This window comes from Uloborus diversus, chromosome 10, assembly GCF_026930045.1.
Source record: "Uloborus diversus isolate 005 chromosome 10, Udiv.v.3.1, whole genome shotgun sequence".
Taxonomy (NCBI): domain Eukaryota; kingdom Metazoa; phylum Arthropoda; class Arachnida; order Araneae; family Uloboridae; genus Uloborus; species Uloborus diversus.
Genome location: NC_072740.1, coordinates 12,514,859 through 12,537,466, shown reverse-complemented (window position 1 = coordinate 12,537,466; position 22,608 = coordinate 12,514,859). Strand labels below are relative to the sequence as shown.

Below are 22,608 nucleotides of genomic sequence, written 5' to 3'. Positions count from 1 at the left end.
CCCCCCCCCCCGTAGGTGGGCATCCTAGGCATATATTTCCTTTCGGAATTTTTAAGCTAATGCTAAACTTTGTTCCATTTAAATCAGAAAAGTGTATATTTTTCCTTTTATAGAAAAAAAAATAAGCAATGCTTTTGATATCAATACAAGAAATATTTCTATGTTCAAAAATCTTTATAAAGCTTAATTTAATGTAGCAAAAACAAGCAATTTTTTATGTTCGTTATTTGTTGCTTATTTATTTATTTTTATTTTCTTAATCAGTTTTTATTCTTTCATTCATTTTGAATCAATTAAAATTATAATATAATTTTCGTTGTCTCGTAATCTTTTGATTAATTTAAAATTGATCGTATTAAGAGAATAAGGTTTAAGAAAAAAAATCTGCTCTTAATTTTGCTAACACAAGGCCATTTTGCCCTTTTTTAATGTTTGAATCAAAATCGAGCGTTTCATTTATTGACTGCATGCAATTTCGAATCCGCGTGCATTTACATCCTTCAGAACCCGTTTCAGCCACCCTTCCCGCTCCCGCTTGTGACTATTTTTTGTAACGAAACTCGAAAGCGAACAAGGAGCCAATCTTGCAGCTCGGCGGCAACCCTATCTTCCCCCTGTAACCGGTTGCGTTTTCCGAGCGTAGCTGTTGTCGCAACTCTGAAAACTACGTTTTCATATAGGGACTCTAGGAAGCCTGGTAGAACAGCTGTGTTTCCGAACGCTCCTGGTTACACCACACCGCGGCAGTTTTAGCTCAGCAGCAAACGACGCTCCGAGCCGTGGTAGCCCGATCGGTAGAGTGTCGGATTCGGGGCCGGACGGTCCTGAGTTCGAACCTCGATGGTCGAAGACCCACCGTCGTCATTAAAGGGGACTGGGCGACGTTAAATATGCTCGTGGTCTCAATGTCCTCCAAGTGAAACGATACCTCTGGGGGTGCTAGCACCAGCTAGCTATTAGCTCCTGGATTAGTTCTAAATTCTCATTAACTGTTCGATCCGGTGATGGTGCTGCCATCTATCGGTAGATAAAATAATGGAGGCAAGGCACTTAGTATGCAGTCCTCGATATAAATACAGTTGCAGTCAGTTGTGACTCTGAATAGGAATAGGAAACGACGCTCCAATCAAAGCGTAACTTTCGTGATGGGAAAGTCACGTGCGTCACGATCAAAAAATGAAACACGATCAGTACCAAGTGGTACCCGCCAGAAAACGAACGCTGCGTTTCCAAACGCGTTTGAGTGACGTCACCGGTTCCGCGTCTAGCGTTTCCGAACGCGGTTGAGTGACGTCATCGGTTCCGCGTCTAGCGTTTCCGAACGCTTGCGGTGGCGCGGAGGCGACCGATCCTTGTTTCCGAATGCACCCGACATGACATTGAGTTGAGTTGCAACTGGTTGCTATCAACACAAACGATTTGTTTTGGTTTCTGTGTAGAATCATTTAGCTAAAGTTTGGGAGAAGAGAAACGGTTCGATTTAGCAAGCAACAAGCACGTAAAGTGAAACGCTTCGGATTTCGGGAGTATGAGTTTTGGCATATAATTTCATTGTTCTGATAAAAGGTTGTTTTGTATTGTTTTCGGTAATTATATGTTTACATATCTGTCGTCTGCTTCAACTTTGCAAAAAGCTCTCTTTGTAAAATTCTGAAATTTATGTTAGGTAAATAGATGAAGTTTGTTTTTTCTGAACCTCAAATTGGATGTCTTATTTTGAAATACAATAGAACCACAATTATCCGAAACCTCGTTTGAACGATGTCGATTTCCTTCAGTGCTATTTATTAACCTTTTAATTTCTTCGAAAGTAAGCAATATATCACTTGATGATCTGGTCACCAAAGGTAGCCATTCCTACCACATGCACCGAATTAATCAATCGTGCAGTTCTTAAATTAAGGTGTCAGACGTTTTTATACCCTCTACCAAGATTTTAGAAACGAATATCTCATTCCATTTGTTTGTAAAAAAATGTATTAAACGAACTTTCCGAAAAAGGTAACGTGATATCCGGAATAATTTAACATTATCAGTATGGCCTTTTACAGGGACTAACAGAAAATGACGTCCACGTCGGAAGCAGGATAACGTATGAAACAGACTATGTAAATTTCAAGTTTAAATTACCCATTTAAATTAACCCAGAATCAAATCGTAAGATTAAATTTGTCTACTTCATAATGTCATTGTGTTAAAAAATAAAAGATTGAATTTGAAGCATTTGGTCATCTACTAAGAAAATCAAATTTATAAGTTACATGTGATTTGTCAAAACTTGATATTTGTTGTCATAAAATTGCCCTGAAATTTTATCAAAATTATGTCCTAAAAGTTTTGAAATACCACTCCTACCCGTGGTGCAGTATGCACCATAGCCTCTTCAGCACCCCTGCACAGCTCTTAGACTAAATTGCTGGTTTATTGAGATGACCAATACCTTTTCTTTATTGTGGATCTTAAAATGCAGATTTAGTTATTTGTGTCCCTCCAAAAGGACAAAGCGCCCCTCCTCCATCAGTTTTAAGTCTTACCAATTGCAGCATTTTACCTCAAGATGTCGTTAATTCGTGCTCCAAAGACAATTCCATTACTTTGTAAGAGAAAACTCTGGTTACAAATGAAGGGCTGTGAGCAATAACATGGTAGCCCACTAGGGTTTAAAATCACGTTCTCGGATCCAGTAGGATATTTAGTGGCGTTAATCCCGCAGGATTCCTAATTCTGCAGTTTTTTTTCTATTCAAACACCGCTCATAAAAGGACTATTTTCACAAGCACCATCTGAAGTTAAAGTTCTTCCTCGTGTATCTGCTGGAAGAGCAAGAAAAACTCTCATTTGTCCAACGATGGATTTCCTATATTTTTCCAAGAATAAATTTGTATTCTCATTCCAGGTTTCAGTTTTCATACATTGAACAATTAAGAAAATGCTTAAAACTTATTAAAATTTTTGAAACCCATCACTAAAATTTTTAACAACATTTCTACCTTTTGATTTTGCACGAAGTGTAGATTACCATGTTATTGCTCCCACCCCTTCAAATCTAAAAGCATTGTTTAAATATCATTCGATGTTGTTTAGGTATGCATTTGTTTTTTTCAAAATTTAGTGTGAACCCCCTGCCAAAAGTTGCGGGACCCCTGAGGGATCCACGGACTATACTGCTGTGGACAGGTAAATGGCAGTATCTGCCATTGGGAGATTTTTTACGCTCATTTTTTTAGCGGAAGCTAAATAAGCAAGCTTGTACAATAAAACTAGCATACAATCTGTGAGAAAAATGAAATATTTGTAGTTACTGCCTTTTACCTGCCCACTGCAGTACAGTTTTGTAAGCCCTACACTAAAGCAACTCATAGTAAAGCAAAACATTAATTGTAACCAATGCCTCTATTTTGTTAAAATATTTTAACAAAGTTATGCTGGAATTTCCCAAGTTAAAATTATTGTCTTGTTTCCTGATTTTAACTACACAACTGTACCTCAGAATCTAGCAATGAGTTCAGATTATACATTCATGAAAATTTGGATCAGAATTCTGCTAGAAAATAAGCCCTTAAAACTATATTTTTCAACCTTCGATGGTTTGAACACACAACTTTCCTATAATTAACACAACCCTCTAATAAAGTGAGCCAACAGGTGCCCATTTCAGGATGCTTTGCATTGAATCAAAACAACCATAATGTGCATTGCCTCATTATTTTTCATCAAAAGCAGTGAAAAAAAAAACTTTAACAATACCTTATGAAATTTGGTTAAGTATTGAAGAAGTTATTGCATTCTCAAAGAAACGCCTTTGAGAAATAATATTTTGTCGAACCTCCATATATCGAACTTCCACATATCGACATTTTCTATATATTGAAATCCCAGCAATTTTCTATGTTCATTATATAGAAAAATTGTTTCTATATATCGAAAAAATCCCTATATATCGAATTGTTTCTTGAGCCATTCGTAGATTTTTTTCCACTTTAGACTTTGTGTCATGAAAAATGATGGTTAGGTGAAAATATTATGTTCACTAAAGGTTGCTACGAAACTCATAAGGAATCTGTGGTTGAGGGGTGTGTAGATAGGTCGTTGTTTCGTTCTGGAGTTCTTAAATTCCCTCAAGTTTATTTCAAATTTTGGTTGTAACCAGTAACATTGTGAAATCAGTTTCAAGTTCTCCCTTTGGTCTGTTAATTATCATTCCTAGTCTTTTTAGCTGCAGTAAAAATCATTCAAGTTAAGTAGATTGATTTTTTACTTTTCTTGCGATTGCATTGTCAAAACAAAAATCCACAAATGTTGCGAATCAAGTTGAATTGAAGAAGAATGTAGATGTATGAAGACACAAAAATGTAATTTCTGTTATTTTTTTAATTATTAACTTTTATTTAATCCGATGCTCGTATCAATTAGAAATTGGGTTTCATACACGTAAATTAGCTTTACTTTTAATGTTTTAGGAGACTTTTAGAATAAAATAACATCGTTTCTATCTATCGAAATTTCTATATATCGAATTTTTTCCAACAATTTGCTACTTCGATATATGGAGGTCTGACTGTATATAATACTATACAGCATAAAGCATGAAATAAGAACATGTGAGGCAGTGAAAAACAAAGGGCAACTAGTGACAAAATTGAAAATTTGATGATAACCAGTACAAATGATAGGAGAACCTGTACTCTGCTTTGGGGCAAGAAATAGTACTCATAGCCCTAGTAGGTGCTGCTATACAGCAGGATTCAGAAAAAAAATTAGTGAAATCCTACCTAGGATCTGAATATCAGACATGATTTATTCAAAACTTGAAAATTTACACCTACATCCCTTTGCTTCTCACTATCTCATTTCAAAAAATAATAAATAGTTGTATTTCAAAACTGCAATCCTTGACTGCAGAAACTTTTTTTTTGTTTTAAATTAAGAAAGCAGTGAGTTATTAAAAACAGTTATCTTTCAGGTTATGTGAAGATGAATAAGCCTTATGCTTTAAGCCTCTTGGTTGTTCGTAAACTCTCATCTTATCTTGGTGTCAAAAAAATTGATAAGAGATTTAGAAATCCATGTTCAGAATTGCAGCAATATATTGAAGAGCCATTATTGAGAGAAAATGATACTCCTTTTAATCCAAGCATTGAAGATATGAAAAAAGCACAACAAATATTCATGCCAAGTGATGGCCATACAATAAAGTTTCTTGCATCTGTGTCTGATCCTGAACAATTTCCTTTGTATAATTTACCCGAGGTTTGTATTTATTATTTTGTTTTCTAATGATTTCTATGATTTTAAAAATGTTGGACAATAACACTGCACAGCAAAACTAAAACTTCTAAATTCTTCTGACATAATTCTTGCTGATACTTATGTAAAAGGACCCCATGAATTCAAATATATTTCCCCCATCACATCCCAGTTTTTGGAAATGGCACCCTCTAATTTTTTTCAGTTTTAGACAGTTTCATAGGCATTATTTTTATTTGGAGAGGAAGGGAGGATTATATGAAGATAAGTCCAGAGGAATTGAGGGAATTAAGGAATTCATGCGGACGCTGCACAGCGTTATTGACAAAAACTATTGCCCTCTCGCACATCCATGAGTAATTTTCTTGACAAAGTCTTGGTTTCAACATAAACATTGAGGATCAAATCATTTAGAGAGAATTACCTAACTCATATATTTTGATATCCTTTTTCAGTTATTATATTTTTTCCCGTTACACTGTAAAAGCAATTTAGAAAGGTTCCTGGCAAATTGTGGGCAGCTGATGTGCCCAATTTCTGCCAGTAACATATCTTGCAAAAAACAGGAAAGTTTTGCATTAAAAGGCAGTAACATTTCTGAAATTATCTTTAAATCTTTCTAGATAGTACAGAAATATCTCCGGTTAAAGCCAGTCATGTTTCTGGATCCTTCAAAGAAAATTAAGGTAGGTTTTAAGTAGTTGCTTGACGTCTCCCTGATTTGCCAATAGAACTTTAAAAGCATTATTGCCTTTACGGCCAACGCCAAGACAGAATTGCAAGTTTCAAGTATCCACTTTGCTTGCAATCGGTGCAGAGCTGCGGAATCCAGAGACATATTCGCTATCAGTGGAAGTTTAATCATCCAGGTTGGACCATAATTACCCTGAAGTCGATACAGTTAATGTGTTCAGTTAATCTTTAAACTGGTAGCTGAAAATATTTTTCCAAACATTGAGAAGTCTGCATTCAAGAAACTCTTTGACAAATATACTTAATTTTTGCAGGAAATTTGTGAAAATCTGTAAAGTCCCGAAACGCTCCTGGGAAATTACCAGTACGTTTCGGAATTTCTTTACAGTTAACTTACTTTCAATAAAAGATTTTAGTAGTGCTTACCACCATATCCTAAAAGAACTCTTATAATTGTTCTTTATATACATTATATTGTGAAGGGCTCCTAAAAGGAGACGACTTTAATCAGGATTGAAGTATATCTGCATGCGTTCCTCTAGGGAAACCACAGGAAGAATTTGAGGAAAGTAACTTTCAAGTACGAAGGTGACACCTCTTATGATTTTGTTCGAACCTTTTTATCCTTTTAGGGTTCTATCTACACCTTCTATAGCCACACGGTGGCTCAGCAAAAATTTTTCCTACATAATGGGACACCCTATTGAAGAAGTTCTCCCGATTGCCATTTTTTTTCTTTTGGAACATAAGTAGACTTCCTGGAGGATATATTCAAAGTAGTTTAAATATGGAATAATCAGTTTTTGAACCACTGAGTGGAGTCCCGGCAGTTCCATAAAAAACCATCGCGAAAGCCAGTCTGCCTGTAACTGTTAAACAGTTGACTAGTAACTACAGGTAGTTCAACAAGTTGTATTGTTTTCATTTTTCAAGATAAATCTACCTAATGCTATATTTCTACTTTGTTTGTTTCTTTTCTTTTGTTTTCCTTATTAAAAAAAAAACAAAAAAAACCCCCCAGATTCAGGGAAATTTAATTTGTGTTTGAGCAAGGAAAAAAATTTTTTTTTAAGCATTTTCGTGTTTTTAGTTGTCTGTAAGGTTAGCAAATATGCCCTTTTGATAATCTTCGTGCTCCTTTTTTTTAAAAATAAGTTTCAGTGACTGGATCTTTTAAAGGTCTTTGAATAACTAATATAAACATATAATGGTGAAAGATTGCTTCCAACAAGGCTGCAAAGTTTTAGTGTAATCTAAAACAACTGAACTGAAAATCAAAACAATTGTTTTTCCTCATACTTTATACTTCATAATTTATTTGAGATAAAAAGTACTAATATGTCATACTCGGTGTTTATTCTTTTTAGGTGACATTCATTGGTCGCAGCAATGTTGGGAAGTCATCTTTGCTTCGAGCGTTATTAGTCAAAGTTCCTGGGCTTAACATTCAAATTGCTAAAAAACCAGTAAGTTATATTAGTTCTTGATATTTACAAATCTTATACAACTGTTACTGTTTTCCGAAAGATAAAGCATGCATTTTTTGATGAGCTGATTTTATAAATTTTCCCTTTGAAAACTTTTTTATTTGCTGTAACACTTGAACTATGAAAGGGGACATTTTAACCATAAAAAGTTTAATCCTTCCTTGACTTTTCTTAAATCATTCTGATGTGTAATAATATAAGGTTTTCAAGAAAATTAGATTTATTTAAAACCCAAACTAAATGAATATATCTGAAACAATTGGCAGGTGTAATTTTGACCTTTTTCAGAAAAAAAAAAGAAATGTGAATACATTTATTGATACTGAAACAGAGCAGAAACTTAAAAATGCCTCTTAGATCATATTATTGCTAGCATTTGAAGCATTATAGATCATTAAAGTTTCTGCATCCTTAAAATAAACTGCTTTTTTTATTATTATTTATTACTTATTATTTTATATTTATTTACATTTTTTTAAAGCTAATTTTTACAAATACAGGGTGTCCAGAAAAGGACTCCCTGATTTCAAAATTAAATATCTCAAAAACAAAGGCCAATATTGGAACAAAATAAATGGTATGTTTATTGCAAAACCCATAAAAATCATGTACAAAAACTTAGAAATTTGTTACAAAAATGCCAACAGGGTGCGCTGCACGTTGTAATTGCAATAGAAGTCCCCATAAATAGTGCTGTGAAAGGGTTGGATGATAATTTCTAGCGTTAATGTAAGTACCTCTGAGAGGCAAAACTACTGCTGAAGCACCTAACCCCTTTGCAGCACTATTTATGGAGATTTCTATTGCAACTACAACATACAGCACCCACTGTTGACAATTTTTGTTACTATTTCCATGTTTCTGTACATGATTTTATGAGTTTCACAATAAACATACCGTTTATTTTATTCCAATATCCGCCTTTGTTTTCGAGATATTTAATTTTGAAATCAGGACGTCTTTTCCTCGACACCCTGTATATAACATTATGTAGGGAATTATGCAGATTTCTTCTCGGGTCAAAATGACCCCCGCCGTATTTCTAGGTATAAAATGACTGCGTTTTTTTTAATTGTAAAGCACAAATGACTGCCGTAATTCTAGTGTTAACTCAGAAACACATTTTGTGAATTGTAAGAGCTCACTGTCATATGTAATCCTTATTTCTTACTATGTATTTAAAAATTCAGTTTTCAATGGCATACGAAAACAATGTGTTATTTGAATTTAAATAATCTGATACTGTCACTGAATCTAAATTTAAACAAAAAGAATCATACTTTTCAACGTAACAGAATGGTGCATGTAGAAAAAAGGTGTATAATAATTGAGCTAAAAGGTTGCATGGAAATGTTTTTTACTTTACTGCAAGGATGGATGCAAGGAAAGGGTGATGGCCCCTACCTCAACGAAACTTACATCGGTAATTTTTCCAAATTGAAGTCTTAAAAAGCAAGTATAAGCCATATTTGATGACCTTAAGGAAAGTAATGGGGCTTGAATCTTCTTCCCAGAGACTTTTCAGAATTAAAGTGTTAGAATGGCAATTTCAGACTATCTTGGATGACGTTAGAAGGAGAAGTTTGGAGGCCTTCTTCCTGGTATTTTGCAAAATTTGAGTCGTAAAAATGCGAGTGTAGACATCTCAGATAGAGTTAGAGGAAGGATTGAGTTCTGTGATGTTCCTCTGACAATTTTTCAAAACTGAAGAAGTTCCAAAAAGCGCAATTTTAGATGACATTCAATGATTTTAGGGAGAGGGGATTTTGAAACATTCCCCCAGAATTATTGCAAAATTGAAGTTCTAAAGCATAGTTTAAAAATACTCCTTTCACCCGAAAATAAGAGGAATAGGTTTAGAAAGCTCCTTTTATAGACTGCTATGATTTAGATAAAAATGCTGTGGCAGCTCCCCCTCCCCCTCCACCCCAAGCATGTGTAAATCAGATGCATAGTAAGAGGTAAGTTAAAAAATCAACCACACCCCTCCTTGAAAAATGTTTGGACCCGTCCTTGCTTTACTGGAAAAATTGCTAAATGTTATTAGAATATAGTTGGCATGACCAAGTGCTGTAAATCATAGTGATTGACATGAATATTAAAGAGTAGCAACATTATTATTTTATTTAGAGGCTATTACGAACACTGAGCATATGCATTTAGAACATTAAACTGCGGGTGGTTTAAATATCCCAAAGTCATTAGCATATCCGAGTCATGTGAACAGACACTCGTCACTGCTATCGCTAAACACACCTGCCATCAGATTCCGTCTAGAAGTTTTGATGTGACATCATCCACTACGGAGTTCCGCTCAGGTGAACGACAGTGAAAACATTCGGTCGATTCAACCAACACGAATCAGGTGCTAATAAGTGTTTCTCCCCAGTCATGCAGAATGATTGATAATACTTTGAAAGTAACGAAAAACATACTCTTTTACTACTGTTGTTGTGAGGTGATGAAATAGGATTATTTAGTGTTGTTGCTAACAGGCATTCATGCCTAAGAAATGAATTACAGAAAAAGTAACCAACAGTAACAAAAAAAAAAGAAAAAAAAACCCTAAAAGGAACTTTAACTTAAAAATGCGCAAAGTAGTAATTAATAAAGCGAAGTACAATAATGTACAAAAATGAATTATAGAAAAAGCACACTAAAAAGAAAACAGTGGGGGAAAAATTAAATAAGCCAAATACAAAGAGAATACTGCTTAGAGATTGAACTTTTCAGTAGTGGAAATCTCAAAGTAACAAATTCTAGATCCAGGTTGAGCCTAACTATCCATTTAATGTTGCTATGTGGATTTGTTATTTGTTACTTCGATATTTCCAATGCTGAAGAGTTGATCTCAAAGCAGCATTCTCCTTCTATTTGGCTTATTTATTTGCCCCCCCCTCCCACTTTTTTTTTCTTTTTTAATGCATTTTTTCTATAATTTGTTTCCTTACATTACATACATGGTCCGGCTATTAATTTCCAGGACTGACGTAATTGTAAGAGAACAAAAAGTCTGAAGATGGCGCTAATGATTGCACTTTGAAGAGCATTTTTTTGCCCTTGCGTGTTGGCATAAGACTATATTTTTTAATATTCTTGAAGCAATTTCATAAAAAGCTAGAAAGTTTTTTAAATGTTTAAGGGGTCTAAGGACCTTTAACCTTCAAAATTTTTGACTTTCTGGAAAAAATATTAGTTATGCCTAATTGAATTCTGAACAATTTGATACCTTATTTATAACCATACGCAAAAAACTTTTCACGTTATCCTAAAAATGTGTAAACTTTCTCCATACACATTCATTTTAACATCAGTTGTTAAACCCTCTTTTTTTGCAGATGCCGGTTTCTTGTTTTGTGTGCATGATATCTCAGAAGGTTTCTTATATATTTCCGTAAAACTTTTCATGCATGTTTTTCTGGTTTATTTTCATGCTCTGAACCTAATATTGACCTAAAAATAAAAGTTAGTATTAAATAAATATATATATTTTCGCCCAAAATTTTGGAAAATTTTGATATTAACCAATGAAATTTGAAAAAAAATAAATAAATAAATAAATAAAAAATTAATAAATAAATAAAATAAATAAATAAAATAAAATGAATTTAGTTTCAGATCATGAAAATGAACCCGAGAAACATGCATGAAAACTTCTACGGAAATATACAAGAAAACTTTCTGAGGTATCACACACACAAAATTAGAAAAACAAGATACCAGCACCTGAGAAAAAGAGGGTTTAACAGCTGCTGTTAACATAAATCTCTGGGGGAAAGTTTACCCATTTTTTACGATAACTTGAAAAGTTTTTCGTATGATAATAAATAAGTTATCAAATTGATTAAAATTAAATTATGCATAACATATATTTCAACATATATTCAAACACAAGTGACAACTCTGGGAACTTGTTTAGACTGGCTATTTTGGTAAGGTCTGAATGGTTCTCACTACCATATTAAACTTTCTCAGTAGTATATTTTTCTTTTTTTTTTCTCCTTAAATATTTCTGAAAAGTTTTCATCAAAAGCTACATTTTTTAAAATAAAATGTATTTTATGTTACAAGTGTTTAAAAATTGTGCATAGTTGTTAAATCTTATTGAATATTTTTTGGTTTTAGTTCTCATATTGTTCTTTTTTTTCTTTTTTTTTTTGTTTTGTTTTCACAGAACCAAGAACAGATGGTAAACTTCATACAAGTTGGAAATCTTTTATGCCTTGTTGACATGCCTGGATATGGTTTTAGACAGCCAGAAAGTTTCTTAAAAGCTGTGGAAGGCTACCTAAAAACTAGAAAAAAGTGAATTTTTTAAAAATTTCTGTTGTATATATGTGTATTAGTTTTGTGTTAAAATATCTAATGAGGACTAATCTTTCATTCAGAAATATATAGGTGGGTAGATAATATCCCTCCTCCGAAAACTAAGAATTTTTTGTTTTTTGACCATTAGAAAGATCTAAAAACTAATGAGGTGCACACTCCTTTGTCAATTGTGCAGAATAGTACCAAACAGAAAAATCTGCTACAAGCATGGGAGGATCGAGGTTATTACGTTTTTGCATGCCAGGAACATTTGTTTTATGCACATCCAAATTTGATTGTTTCTGTAACACTCGATCATTTTTGTTCATTATGCAATTTTATCGCTCAAACATTAATAACTTTGTGTTGATGGTTATTTACAACCTTTGCATTGTATCTTCTGTTGAGGACCTTATTTGTCAGCTCACACATTGGGTTTTTCAATCCAATTGCATCCAAATTAGTTCTGATGAACACTATTCACCAAGAGAAAGCTTAGTTTTTTCTTGGCTCACCAAAGATATTTGGTATGAGGTTTTAAGATAATTCTTAAGATTGTGCTAGGTTTCAGAAATCAAGGAATTCTATTGTTCTCAAAAAAAAAAAAAAAAAAGGAAAAAAAAAAAAAAAAAAAAAACTAAGCAAAAGCCTGGAAATAATGAATTACTCAAATGTGATTATTTTTTTCCTTTTTTGCAGTGTTTTGATTATATATCAGTCATTAAAGCTATGAAAAGAAACATTAAAGAATAATTTTCAATTAGGTAAAAAAAATATTTTGTTTTAAAGAAAAAACTTTTATGATGATGGCAGTGGAATGCAATAAGGTTTTCGTTGCTTGGTGTCCAGCCTTTGCTGAGCTCATTTATTTTTCATTAATACATTTTGAACTGAATTAGCATAAAGTGGTGAGCATATGTTTGTTGAGAGATATAAGCTAAAAAAGGGAGCATTAATTCTGTACCTCAAGAGCTAGAAGAAGGTAAGTCACATTATGGTAATTTTACAGGAGAGAGAAAAAACTCTTTTCCAGTGCATGCAAAGGATGGGACACATGTTCTCTGGTAAAAAAATTAGAAGGATTTTTAAAAAAAGAATTACGTTTGCATGGCTCGATGCAGAATAGAGTTCTATATGCAATGCACTAATAAACGGAAAATCACAATTTTTGGACTTGTATCAGTCTGGTTCTGAGGTACAGAATTTAAGATTTTATGTCAACTCACTTTGTTTTTTGGGTCCGATCGAAAGAACTTGAAACTTTTTCTTTTTAAAATATCGAAATGATTTTACTGCTTTTTTTAAAAATGCAAACTTGATTTTTCTCTGCTACAAAAATGGTTTTTACTGCTAAAAAAACTTAGTTTTGTGTGTGTGCCTGCTGCAAAGGGGTTTTTTTCTGCTACAAAACTTGATTTTCCCTTTTCCAAAACTGCTAGAAATCTGTCTGATTGAGTTACCCCTGAAATAAGTATATCCCCCTCCAAAATTTTTATTCTTACTTACTTGTTGCAGGAGATGTCTGATTGATTTGTAAAAATTTCATTATATTAGGTTGAAAATGTTAGCAGTGAAACATAAAGGGTAAATGTTCATGTTCATACAATTTATTTGTTTAACCCTGATACAGATATGATTTCACTAACTCCCTGGTTCATGCATGATTTCATTAACGCCTGAGCCGTGTTTGCATGGAGCTCTTGTAACCTGTCTAAAATTGGCTGTCACCACATTCCATTTTTTAACCCTTAAAATGGGGATCTGCTTGCTTTTGCTTCCGACTGGTGTTTTCCCATGTTTCTTCTCAGAATGCAGTCGCCAAGCTTGTTTGCGACACTGGTAATACAACTTTTCTGAAACATCACTGCTTTTCATCTCACAAGGAAATTTACAACTTTGTTTTTTTCTGAGCGGGAGCAGGGATATATGGATTTAAAAGTGCCTTGTGAATGCGGCCTCTGATTTGAATGCTTACTGCAAGCAGACTGTTTCATCATAAAAGCAGAAAATTTGTTCCATTAACATATGAAGGGTTCATGGGAAAACCCCTGTCAGTCAAAAAAAGCTACGAGAAAAATGCGTTTGAGTGTTTGACTGATGGAACTTCTTCCCCAGTACCAACTCTTTTCGAACAAATATTTTTGCTGATTTATGAAGTTTTGTTAAGAAATGATAGACTGACTATTAGAAAATTATATTTCATCAACCACTACTACATCATTATTTTGTTTCCTTGTAAATGCTGATTGACGGGGGTTTTCCCCTGTACCCTTGTATGGATACATGCCTGCTTGGCGAAATGTTCTTGTGCACAAACATAACATTTCTCTTAAGCAAAATGTATTATGATGATTTGAAAAAGAGGGTACCAATTTGTGCATGATATTAATATGGCACCAGTAGGAGCTGAATTTTAATTCCTTTGTGCCCTGAAATACCATCAGAATTGTCTACCTGGTGAGACAACAGCCCCCAAAGAAAAAGGTTCATGAAATTTCTGTAAAATCTTGCAGCGCCTCTTGTAATTATACAAAAAACATCTTGGCGACAACCGAAGGGTCGAGCACAGCCTGTTGACACATCACATGTTAATTCAACATTGGCTTCCGGAAGGGTGATTTTCCTCAGTTGCAAAGATGTATCCTTATCCAAAGACAAAAATAATTCCAATTCCTTGTCTACAGCTTGCTCTGCTGCAATTGCTGGAACATTTATGGCAGCTATGCAAGACATGATGTCTGCAGCAATGTTTTCGGAACCTGGAATATGTACAATAGATGTTGTGAACTGTGAAATAAAATCCAGTTGGCGTATCTGCCTCGGCGAACACTTATCATGCCTCTGACAGAAAGGGAATATCAACGGCTTATGATCCGTGTACGCTGTAAACTGCCTTGCTTCCAGCATATGGCGAAAGTGACGAATAGAGGAGTATAACGCAAGCAGCTCACGATCGTATGCACTGTAGGAAAGGCTCCGCCAATGGCATAGTCAGAAGCATCAACATGAAGTGCCAGAGCCGCTGATTTGGAAGGAGGAGCAAGCATTGTAACATTAGCAAGGGCCTGCTTACATTGTTGAAAGGCCTCGACTACACTGGAAGTCCAGGCAATCTTGTGTTCATCTTTCTTCTTCTTCAATCCCTTCAACAAATTGTGTAGCATTATCTGTTTATCAGCTGCATGAGGGATGAAGTGACAATAAAAGTTCAATAGACCCAAGAATTTTCGAAGATCAGCCACAGTTGCTGGTTGTGGATAGTCTAACACCGCCTGCACCTTTTATGGAAAAGGCCGGATACCCTGCAGTGTTATGAGATGCTCGAGAGGTAAGCTCTGAAACACCAAACACACATTTGGACACATTTACTTTCAATCCATAATGATTAAGATGCTGGAAAATTTCACACAAATGTTTTTTTTTTGTTCTTCTTCCGAATCCGAAAAACAGAGTATGTCATCCAAGTAAGCATAGCAAAATGACAGTCCTCTCAAAACTTCATGCATAAAACACATAAAGGTCTGTGCAGCGTTCATAGGGCCAAAATTCAGTTTAGTATACTCAAACAATCCCCGGGGGTCGTAACAGCAGTCTTAGGTATGTCAGACTCATTAACTGGAATTTGATGGAATGCCTCAAAAATATCAACTTTAGAAAAAAGCTTCTTCCCATGGAGTGCATGTGCAAAATCATGTAGGTATGGTGTAGAATAACTGTTAAACTCCGTCACAGCATTAAGTCTCCTGTAGTCTCCTACTGGGCGCACAGATGAATCCTGTTTCGGCACAACATGTAGAGGTGAGCTCCATGGGCTCTTCGAGGATCTAATGATGCCCTGAGCAAGGAGAAATTCGAACTCCAATTTAACAGCATCGTGTAGCTTGGGATGCAGGCGTCTTGACCTAGAAGTGACCAGTGAACCCTGGATCACAGTATGATGCACAGTATTGTGTGTTGATGACTGGCCCAAGAGTGACTTGTAATTGCTGGGAACTCAGCGAGAAGACTACTGAACTCGGTGGATGAACAAATTGTCAAACCCAAGAGTGTAAAATGCTCTTAGAAGTCACCGGTGTGTGAAGAGATGTCTCCATATTAATTAATCTTTTCTTTCTAAGATCAACCGAGAGGCTGAAGTGGTGCAAAAAATCTGCACCGATTATAGGTTAAAGACACGTCGGTCACTACAAAAGACCGCAGAAACGGTTTACGCAGTCCATGATCAACTTGTCTGTTAACTATTCCATAGGCCAAAATTTTTGAGTTATTGGCTGCAAATAAGGTAAAGTCAGAACGAGGTTCAATTTTTTGGTTTTTAAAGGGTGTTTATGCATTATTTTAGCTGAAAAAAAATGATTAGGTTACATCAGAGAGGGGAAAGGGGATTCCTTTTGATTAAAGAACATTTTTTGTTGATCGCTAATTGATTGGATTTTGCTTTGCTCGCTAATCGGCTGGGTTATGGTCGCGGGGTTGCTTGGCGAGTTTGGCGATAAACAATAGATTTCCAGGATGATCTACATTTGTAAGCGGCTGTTAATGTAATTTAATGACATTTTTGTTTAGTTGGCAAAACATTTTTAGTTACAAAAAAAAAAAAAAAAAAATGCTGCATTTGTAAAAGGGCTGGATTCCAGTAGTTAGGAGATGAACAATACAGTTGGAGGATTATTTTAAGTTTTAAAGTGACTGTAAGTGTAATGCAATGTTTTTCGCTAATTGTTTTGAATTCCAAAAAAACTTTTGATTTGTATCTAACCAAATGAAATATACGTTTGCTACAACGTAATTTAACTATTTGCTTGCTCCTTTAAACTCTTGTATGATTTATCATTTTTATTATTTAGCTTAAGAAGAACATTTTTGCTTGTGGATGGCAAAGTTGGTTTTCAAAAATGGGATGAAGTTGCATTAGACATGCTAGAGGAGTTCAATGTACCTTATGGAGTAAGTTTAATAGTTGAATGACTTGTATGAAATGTTTTGAATTTGTAATTGTTGTACTGTATTAAATCAGATTAATATAAGGAAATTGACATTAGTGTTAAAACCCAATATTAAAAAATAAATAAAATGTTTTCATCTCTATTTTTTAATTATTACTTATTTATTTTGCTATCAGCAAATATATACTCATCCAGATGAAACTATTTTAATAGGCTTAGGATATGATTTTCTAAAAATCTTCTAGGGTTACGTAAATTGATCGAGTTTAAAGACTTTTGCCTGGAATATTTGGTGAAATATTTGAAGGAAAGTAGTATTTATTTTTACTTGAATTGTAATTTAAAACGGGGTGATCAAAACCTTCCTTTACAATTACGACAACAAGCTACAGTGGTGGTTAGCATTATAAGGACAGCAGAAAAAAAAATTTCTGAAATAATTCAGTGAAATTTATACACACAATGCCTTTTTTGCTAGAAACCATTTTGCAATGCACAACATTTGAAAATATGAATGACAAATGTTTTGCCGTGATTAATTAAAGATATGTCATTGTTAAAACTGAACAAAATTATAAGGACATCAAGCGTTTTGCCCTGAAAAACCTTAGTAATCAATAATGTCCCCTTTTCTTTTCAATCACTTTTATCAATCTTTATGTCATGGAAGTTGAAGAACGTTCTTGGAAACTTTTATCCAGGTTTTTTCGATGGAGAAAATGAGTTCTTGTGTGTTTTGGTATTAAATACCACTTTTTAACACTTTGGGTGCCAGAATGCCTCACTAAGTTTCCATTAAACTTAGATCGAGCCTTTTGTACAGCCGGTACAGTAATTTCACACAATAAACATCAAGCAATGATTTTGAGGTTTGAGAAACAAATAACTACACATCATTCTGCTAGAACAAATAGTTTAAACTTGTAATTAACAGTGGTTTTGGTTTAAAAATATTGCTCAGTACATCAACATTACTCTCAGAATTCATTATGCCCTGCACGAAAAATATTGGTATAGTTTCCGTCTGTTACGAAACTTCCTCGGACCATTACTGAAAAGTATCCAAATGTATGTGTTGAGATTCCCCCCCTTTCTCGGAGATCGTACCAGAAGCAGCCAAAACCATCTAGTCCATCCTAATCAAACGTTTTCTCATTGGAAAACATAACATTATCCCACTTTTTACCCATAATAACGCATTTTTGCCATGTTCAACCCTTGGTCTCTTATGAACTTTAAGAGTCTGTCATGACATTGGTTTCACATAACGGAACTTTTTCTCTTTTTGTAAAAGATATTGAACAGTTCAAGCACTGTATCATATCTCAGGGTGGCTACAGATCAGGGAAAAGTCGAGGAAATTTGTTAATCAGGGGAAAATCTGGGAAATATCAGGGAAAATTGATTAAATGAAGAAAAAAAATTTCTTTTTTCTTTGCAAAATTAAGTACTCTAGCTCCCTACACATTTTCCACCAATTATCTGTTTAAAAAATAAAATTAATGAGTACGATTATACACTGCCACATATTTGTGCATCTTTTTCCCTCAACGTCAAAGTATTGAATCTTAACTTATTAACCACAGGATGAACTTCCCCAAGATTTCTTCTGTGTCTGTAAAGTTGTTTATTTTATGTAGCTTGAATTTTCCTTTTACATGTTCCTTGGAACATAAAATAAACAACACTACATGCCGGGGCAGATACGGAATTTCATTTTAGGGGCTCATGCTCAAGAATGTCGTCTTATGTACAACAATTTTCTTGAACTTAGGTTTCTTTAGATGTCAACAAAAGCACAAAATCCGCCATTAGTTGGTTGAAAACTCAATTAATTTTAACTGTTAAAAATTAAATACTTAAATTATTATTAATTAAACTTAATTAATAGCAATTCAATACATCAAAATGACCTAGTTAAGTTGTATTGTAACCTCTTAAGACTAGTATTCACACCAGCCAACAAAATACAATAAATAAATACTACAAAACTCTAATAAAAATTAAATGTTTTATGAACATGATACATCTAGATATTGATTCAATATTAGCATAATACTCGACACAGGACACACATCCATGTTGTATGCAAAAAAATACAATAAACTTCATTAATTAATAGTAAAAAAAAACCCGACGAAAATTGTCTTTAAAATTAATCATTTTATGAATATCATTCGGACATTGATGAATACTCGCCAATTCTTTTGAATTGTCGAAAAGTCAGAGGTGAATGAAGACGTCTCAGTCTCAGAGTCTGATACAAGAACTCCAAATATGTTTCCATTAATTTTGGGTTCATCAGTTTTTTTAACTTTTCAGAAAAGACAACATTGTTTGTCACCCGCACTTCATTATTTTGGTTACAGGTAGTCCTTTTTCAAACAAACACCACTTTTTTAGCACAGTTTCCGTCTAATACGATGCACCAATTACGGAAACCCTGGTGTAACAAGATTTCAGGCAAACACGGTACTAAAATTTTACATTTGTTGCCCAACACTAAGTCCAAAACACTGATTTAAACCAACTGTTTACAGCTCATTTAAAAATAAACTCAGCACAAACAAAAACGAAACTATCTAAAAATCACAACAGAAAAGAACAATCTACAGAGATTTTACATAAAAAATATTGACACTTTACAATAACTATCGGCGATGAAATTCGTTCCATAAAAAGCGATCGGGTGGCAGACACTTCTTTTCATTATACTGGCACCTGAAGACAGCTGCCACAAAGAAGAGACTGTCTCAAGCAGAGCTAATTTACTGCCTACATATAAATAGAAAAGTGACATGTAATAACCCAAAAAAGCCTTGCATACCTCTTATTAATTTTGCAGCAGTGGTTCAAATTATTGCAAAAGTTTCTTAATTAATACCTCTCTTATTATTTTTGAAGTTATTTAAAAATTTCAGTGTATTTGTTAAAATTTCATGACCCTTTGAGGGAGACACAGGACACAGTATGGCTTTCTCTAATTTATTCAACTTCTGGTAATAGGCTGAGAATTCTGTACTCTCCATCTCTGGAAAACTTTTTATTAGGAAATAAACTGGTCCATTTAGTTTCCCTCAGCGTTACATTAATCTGTTGTTTGCTAATTTTCGTTCATATTTGTTTCTACCTCACAAATGAGGTTATCAAAACTACTCCCCATTAATTCCCCGAAAACAGCGTTTGTAGTTGTGGAATTTTAAATTTTGTTTAAATTAGCATAGCTTGTTTTGTTTTTCTGTACACTTACTTCATCCAACAGCAATTTCAACTGTATTCCATTTTTCTGCGTGTTAAACATGAATAAAACAAAAGCATACAATACATTTGCTTTAAGAATTCAATAAAGAGATAGAAAAAAAGAAACTACTTATTAATGGTAGCCACAATTAGTATTTAATGTGTGTTTGCTTTATGTACGACTAGTATTAAATTGTTTTCTAATTAGAGGTTTTTAGTGAAATCATAAACTATATAATTACCTTTTTCCTGTTGAATACATTGTTTCCATTACTTTATCAATTAATATTTCATTTAGTGTATGTTTGCTTTACTTTATGGTAGGAATATCCTTTTAATTAAACTATAGTTTTAAATGTATTGTTCTCTCTCTCTCTCTCTCTGTGTATGTGTGTTAATTGCTTTAGTTTGGACTAAAGTTATTATTATTATTTTGCAGCTAATAATGACTAAGATTGATAAGGCAATATTATCACAGAGATTGAGAAATATGCTTTATCTTCAAAACATAAGAAATAGAAATGTTTCAGGCTGTTGTTTCCCTCATCCTTTTATGATAAGGTAAAGTGTTATTGTGTGTTGTGTGTGCATATATCATCGCCTCAGAGCAACACTAAGATATCTAATTCCAGGAATAACACTAAGATGTCCAACTGTTGCTCTGAGGCAACAATATGTGTTTTGGAGAAATAGTTGATAACACTCAGTTCATTTATTTTTTCTGCATAGTTACTTCCTTCAGTTTTTTTCATTTTTCTTAAAACAAAACTTTTAAGCTTATTATTACAGTTATGGGAGAGGGGGGAAAGGGGGTGAACATACTGAAATACAACTTATGCTAATGAAGAGTTGTACCACATAACCCAGGCAAACTCATGTGGGTGCTGAGTATCACCTGTCATTTATTTTCAAGTGTGCAATTCAAGAGATTTGAAATGTAACTGATGGCCAAATCCAACTGAGGGCCAAATGCAGAAAACCCAAATCTCTTGTGTTAAATATAGACAATTTACTTTCAAGACACACTCCTATTAGGTCTGATAAATGAATGAAATTTAATATGGATGTGTTAAGCATATTTTCAGTGGTTTTCCTTGATTTTGTGTTACTCTTTTCAAAATATATTAAGTATTTCTTGGAAGCATGTTGTGATAATCAGATAAAGGATTCTTGAATTGTTTTTTTATGTGTAAAAGTATATGTTTTACAAATTGGTATTGAAATTTGTTAACCTTTACATACAAATTTCATTTAGCAAAAATTAATAGATGAGTTCATACAGGTACCCCGAGCGAGCTTTTGTGTGCTGTTAGGCATGTGAGTTCTTCTGGGTTAACCATTATTTCTTGGTGCCAGTTTCCATTTTGTGATTAATCTAATGTCAGTGCATTTGAAGATGAATTTTGAGTTTTTAACCTGCACTGCAGACTGCTGAGAAAAAGTCTGTTGTTCAGCATATATATATATATATATATATATATATCATTTTTATATGCATTAACTTTTACTTATATCAAGGGAAATAGCTTACTCAAGTAAAATTTCTGAAGACAGTGTGAAATTTTTGGAAACTATGAGGAAGTTCGACCCCACCCCCTCCCCTTTACCATGTAAAAAATTTTCAAATATGCATACAAAAATCATTGAAACAAAAATATTTTAAAAGTTTTTTTAAAAATAATTTTTCAGTTTCAGAATGTGTTGTCAGCCCAAAATTGTTTAAATTTTGAATCACTAACACCCCTGTTATATGAACTGCTGTGTCTAAAAGTAGGCAGATAAGAAAGATGAAATTAATGCTTTGAATAACAACCAGATTTCTGAAACAAAACATTCACGTAATGGAATTCCTTTTCATTAATAGAAATTGAAAATTTATGTGCACTTTTTGCTTTACTAGGGGCTAAATTCATTTAAAAGTTTTTTTCTGAAAAAAATAGTTCTCTAATTTTGCTGAACATGTAGGTTACATAGTGTGACATAAGAGCAACAAAATAGGTAATTCAAAATTTCGTAAAAAGAATATCTAATTGTTTGGATGAATTACTGTCCTAAATCTGCTTATGGAAAACAAGTAATTAAAAATAAATAAATACACAAAGTTTAGCTTACATAGTTTTGCTGCTTTATTTGTCATACTTTGTGTGATTTTATCTGTGCAATTTATCTTATGTATTAGCTTTAACTATTTTATTTTATTTTTTTTTTCATATTTAGCTCTGTAACAGGTGAAGGATTAGCTTATCTTCAGGCTTACATTGCAAGTATAGGAGGCTGTTTGCATCTTCAGTAAGATCAGCTTTAACACTTGTTACAATTTATATAAAAAATTGCTTATGATACAAATAACTGTTTTCAAAAGATTTTTTACACAACTCTTGTTAATTTATTTTGCTGATACTTTACATGCCATGTCCACTATGTTTTCATTTATAAATCTTGATGTTTGAATATGGTTATTACTTTATTTATACAAAAGGTATAGCCATTGATTGTTGACAAATAAACTGCTTATTTTTTGTCTTTGTTACTTATGTTGATACTGTGTTCCTCTATAAAATGTTTTATTTTATATAGTAATGATTCCATCCTATTTATTTATAAAAGTAATATTAATATCATGCTATGTTTAAATGTTGATTTTTTTTGCTGTATTTTATTTATGAACTGTGTATACGCTCAAAAAT

The 22,608-nt window shown here is 33.5% G+C and overlaps 1 protein-coding gene across 1 annotated transcript; it reads left to right on the top strand.

Annotated features, from left to right (window-relative positions):
• Positions 1–1,411: 1,411 nt before the first annotated feature.
• Positions 1,412–22,214, top strand: LOC129231653 (GTP-binding protein 8-like). The gene is made up of 7 exons (XM_054866017.1): positions 1,412–1,503; positions 4,964–5,250; positions 7,308–7,406; positions 11,602–11,732; positions 16,583–16,682; positions 20,361–20,482; positions 22,139–22,214. Exons 2-7 carry the CDS (start codon positions 4,975–4,977, stop codon positions 22,212–22,214), a joined length of 804 nt encoding a protein of 267 aa, XP_054721992.1. The 5' UTR covers positions 1,412–1,503; positions 4,964–4,974.
• The last annotated feature ends 394 nt before the right edge of the window (positions 22,215–22,608 follow it).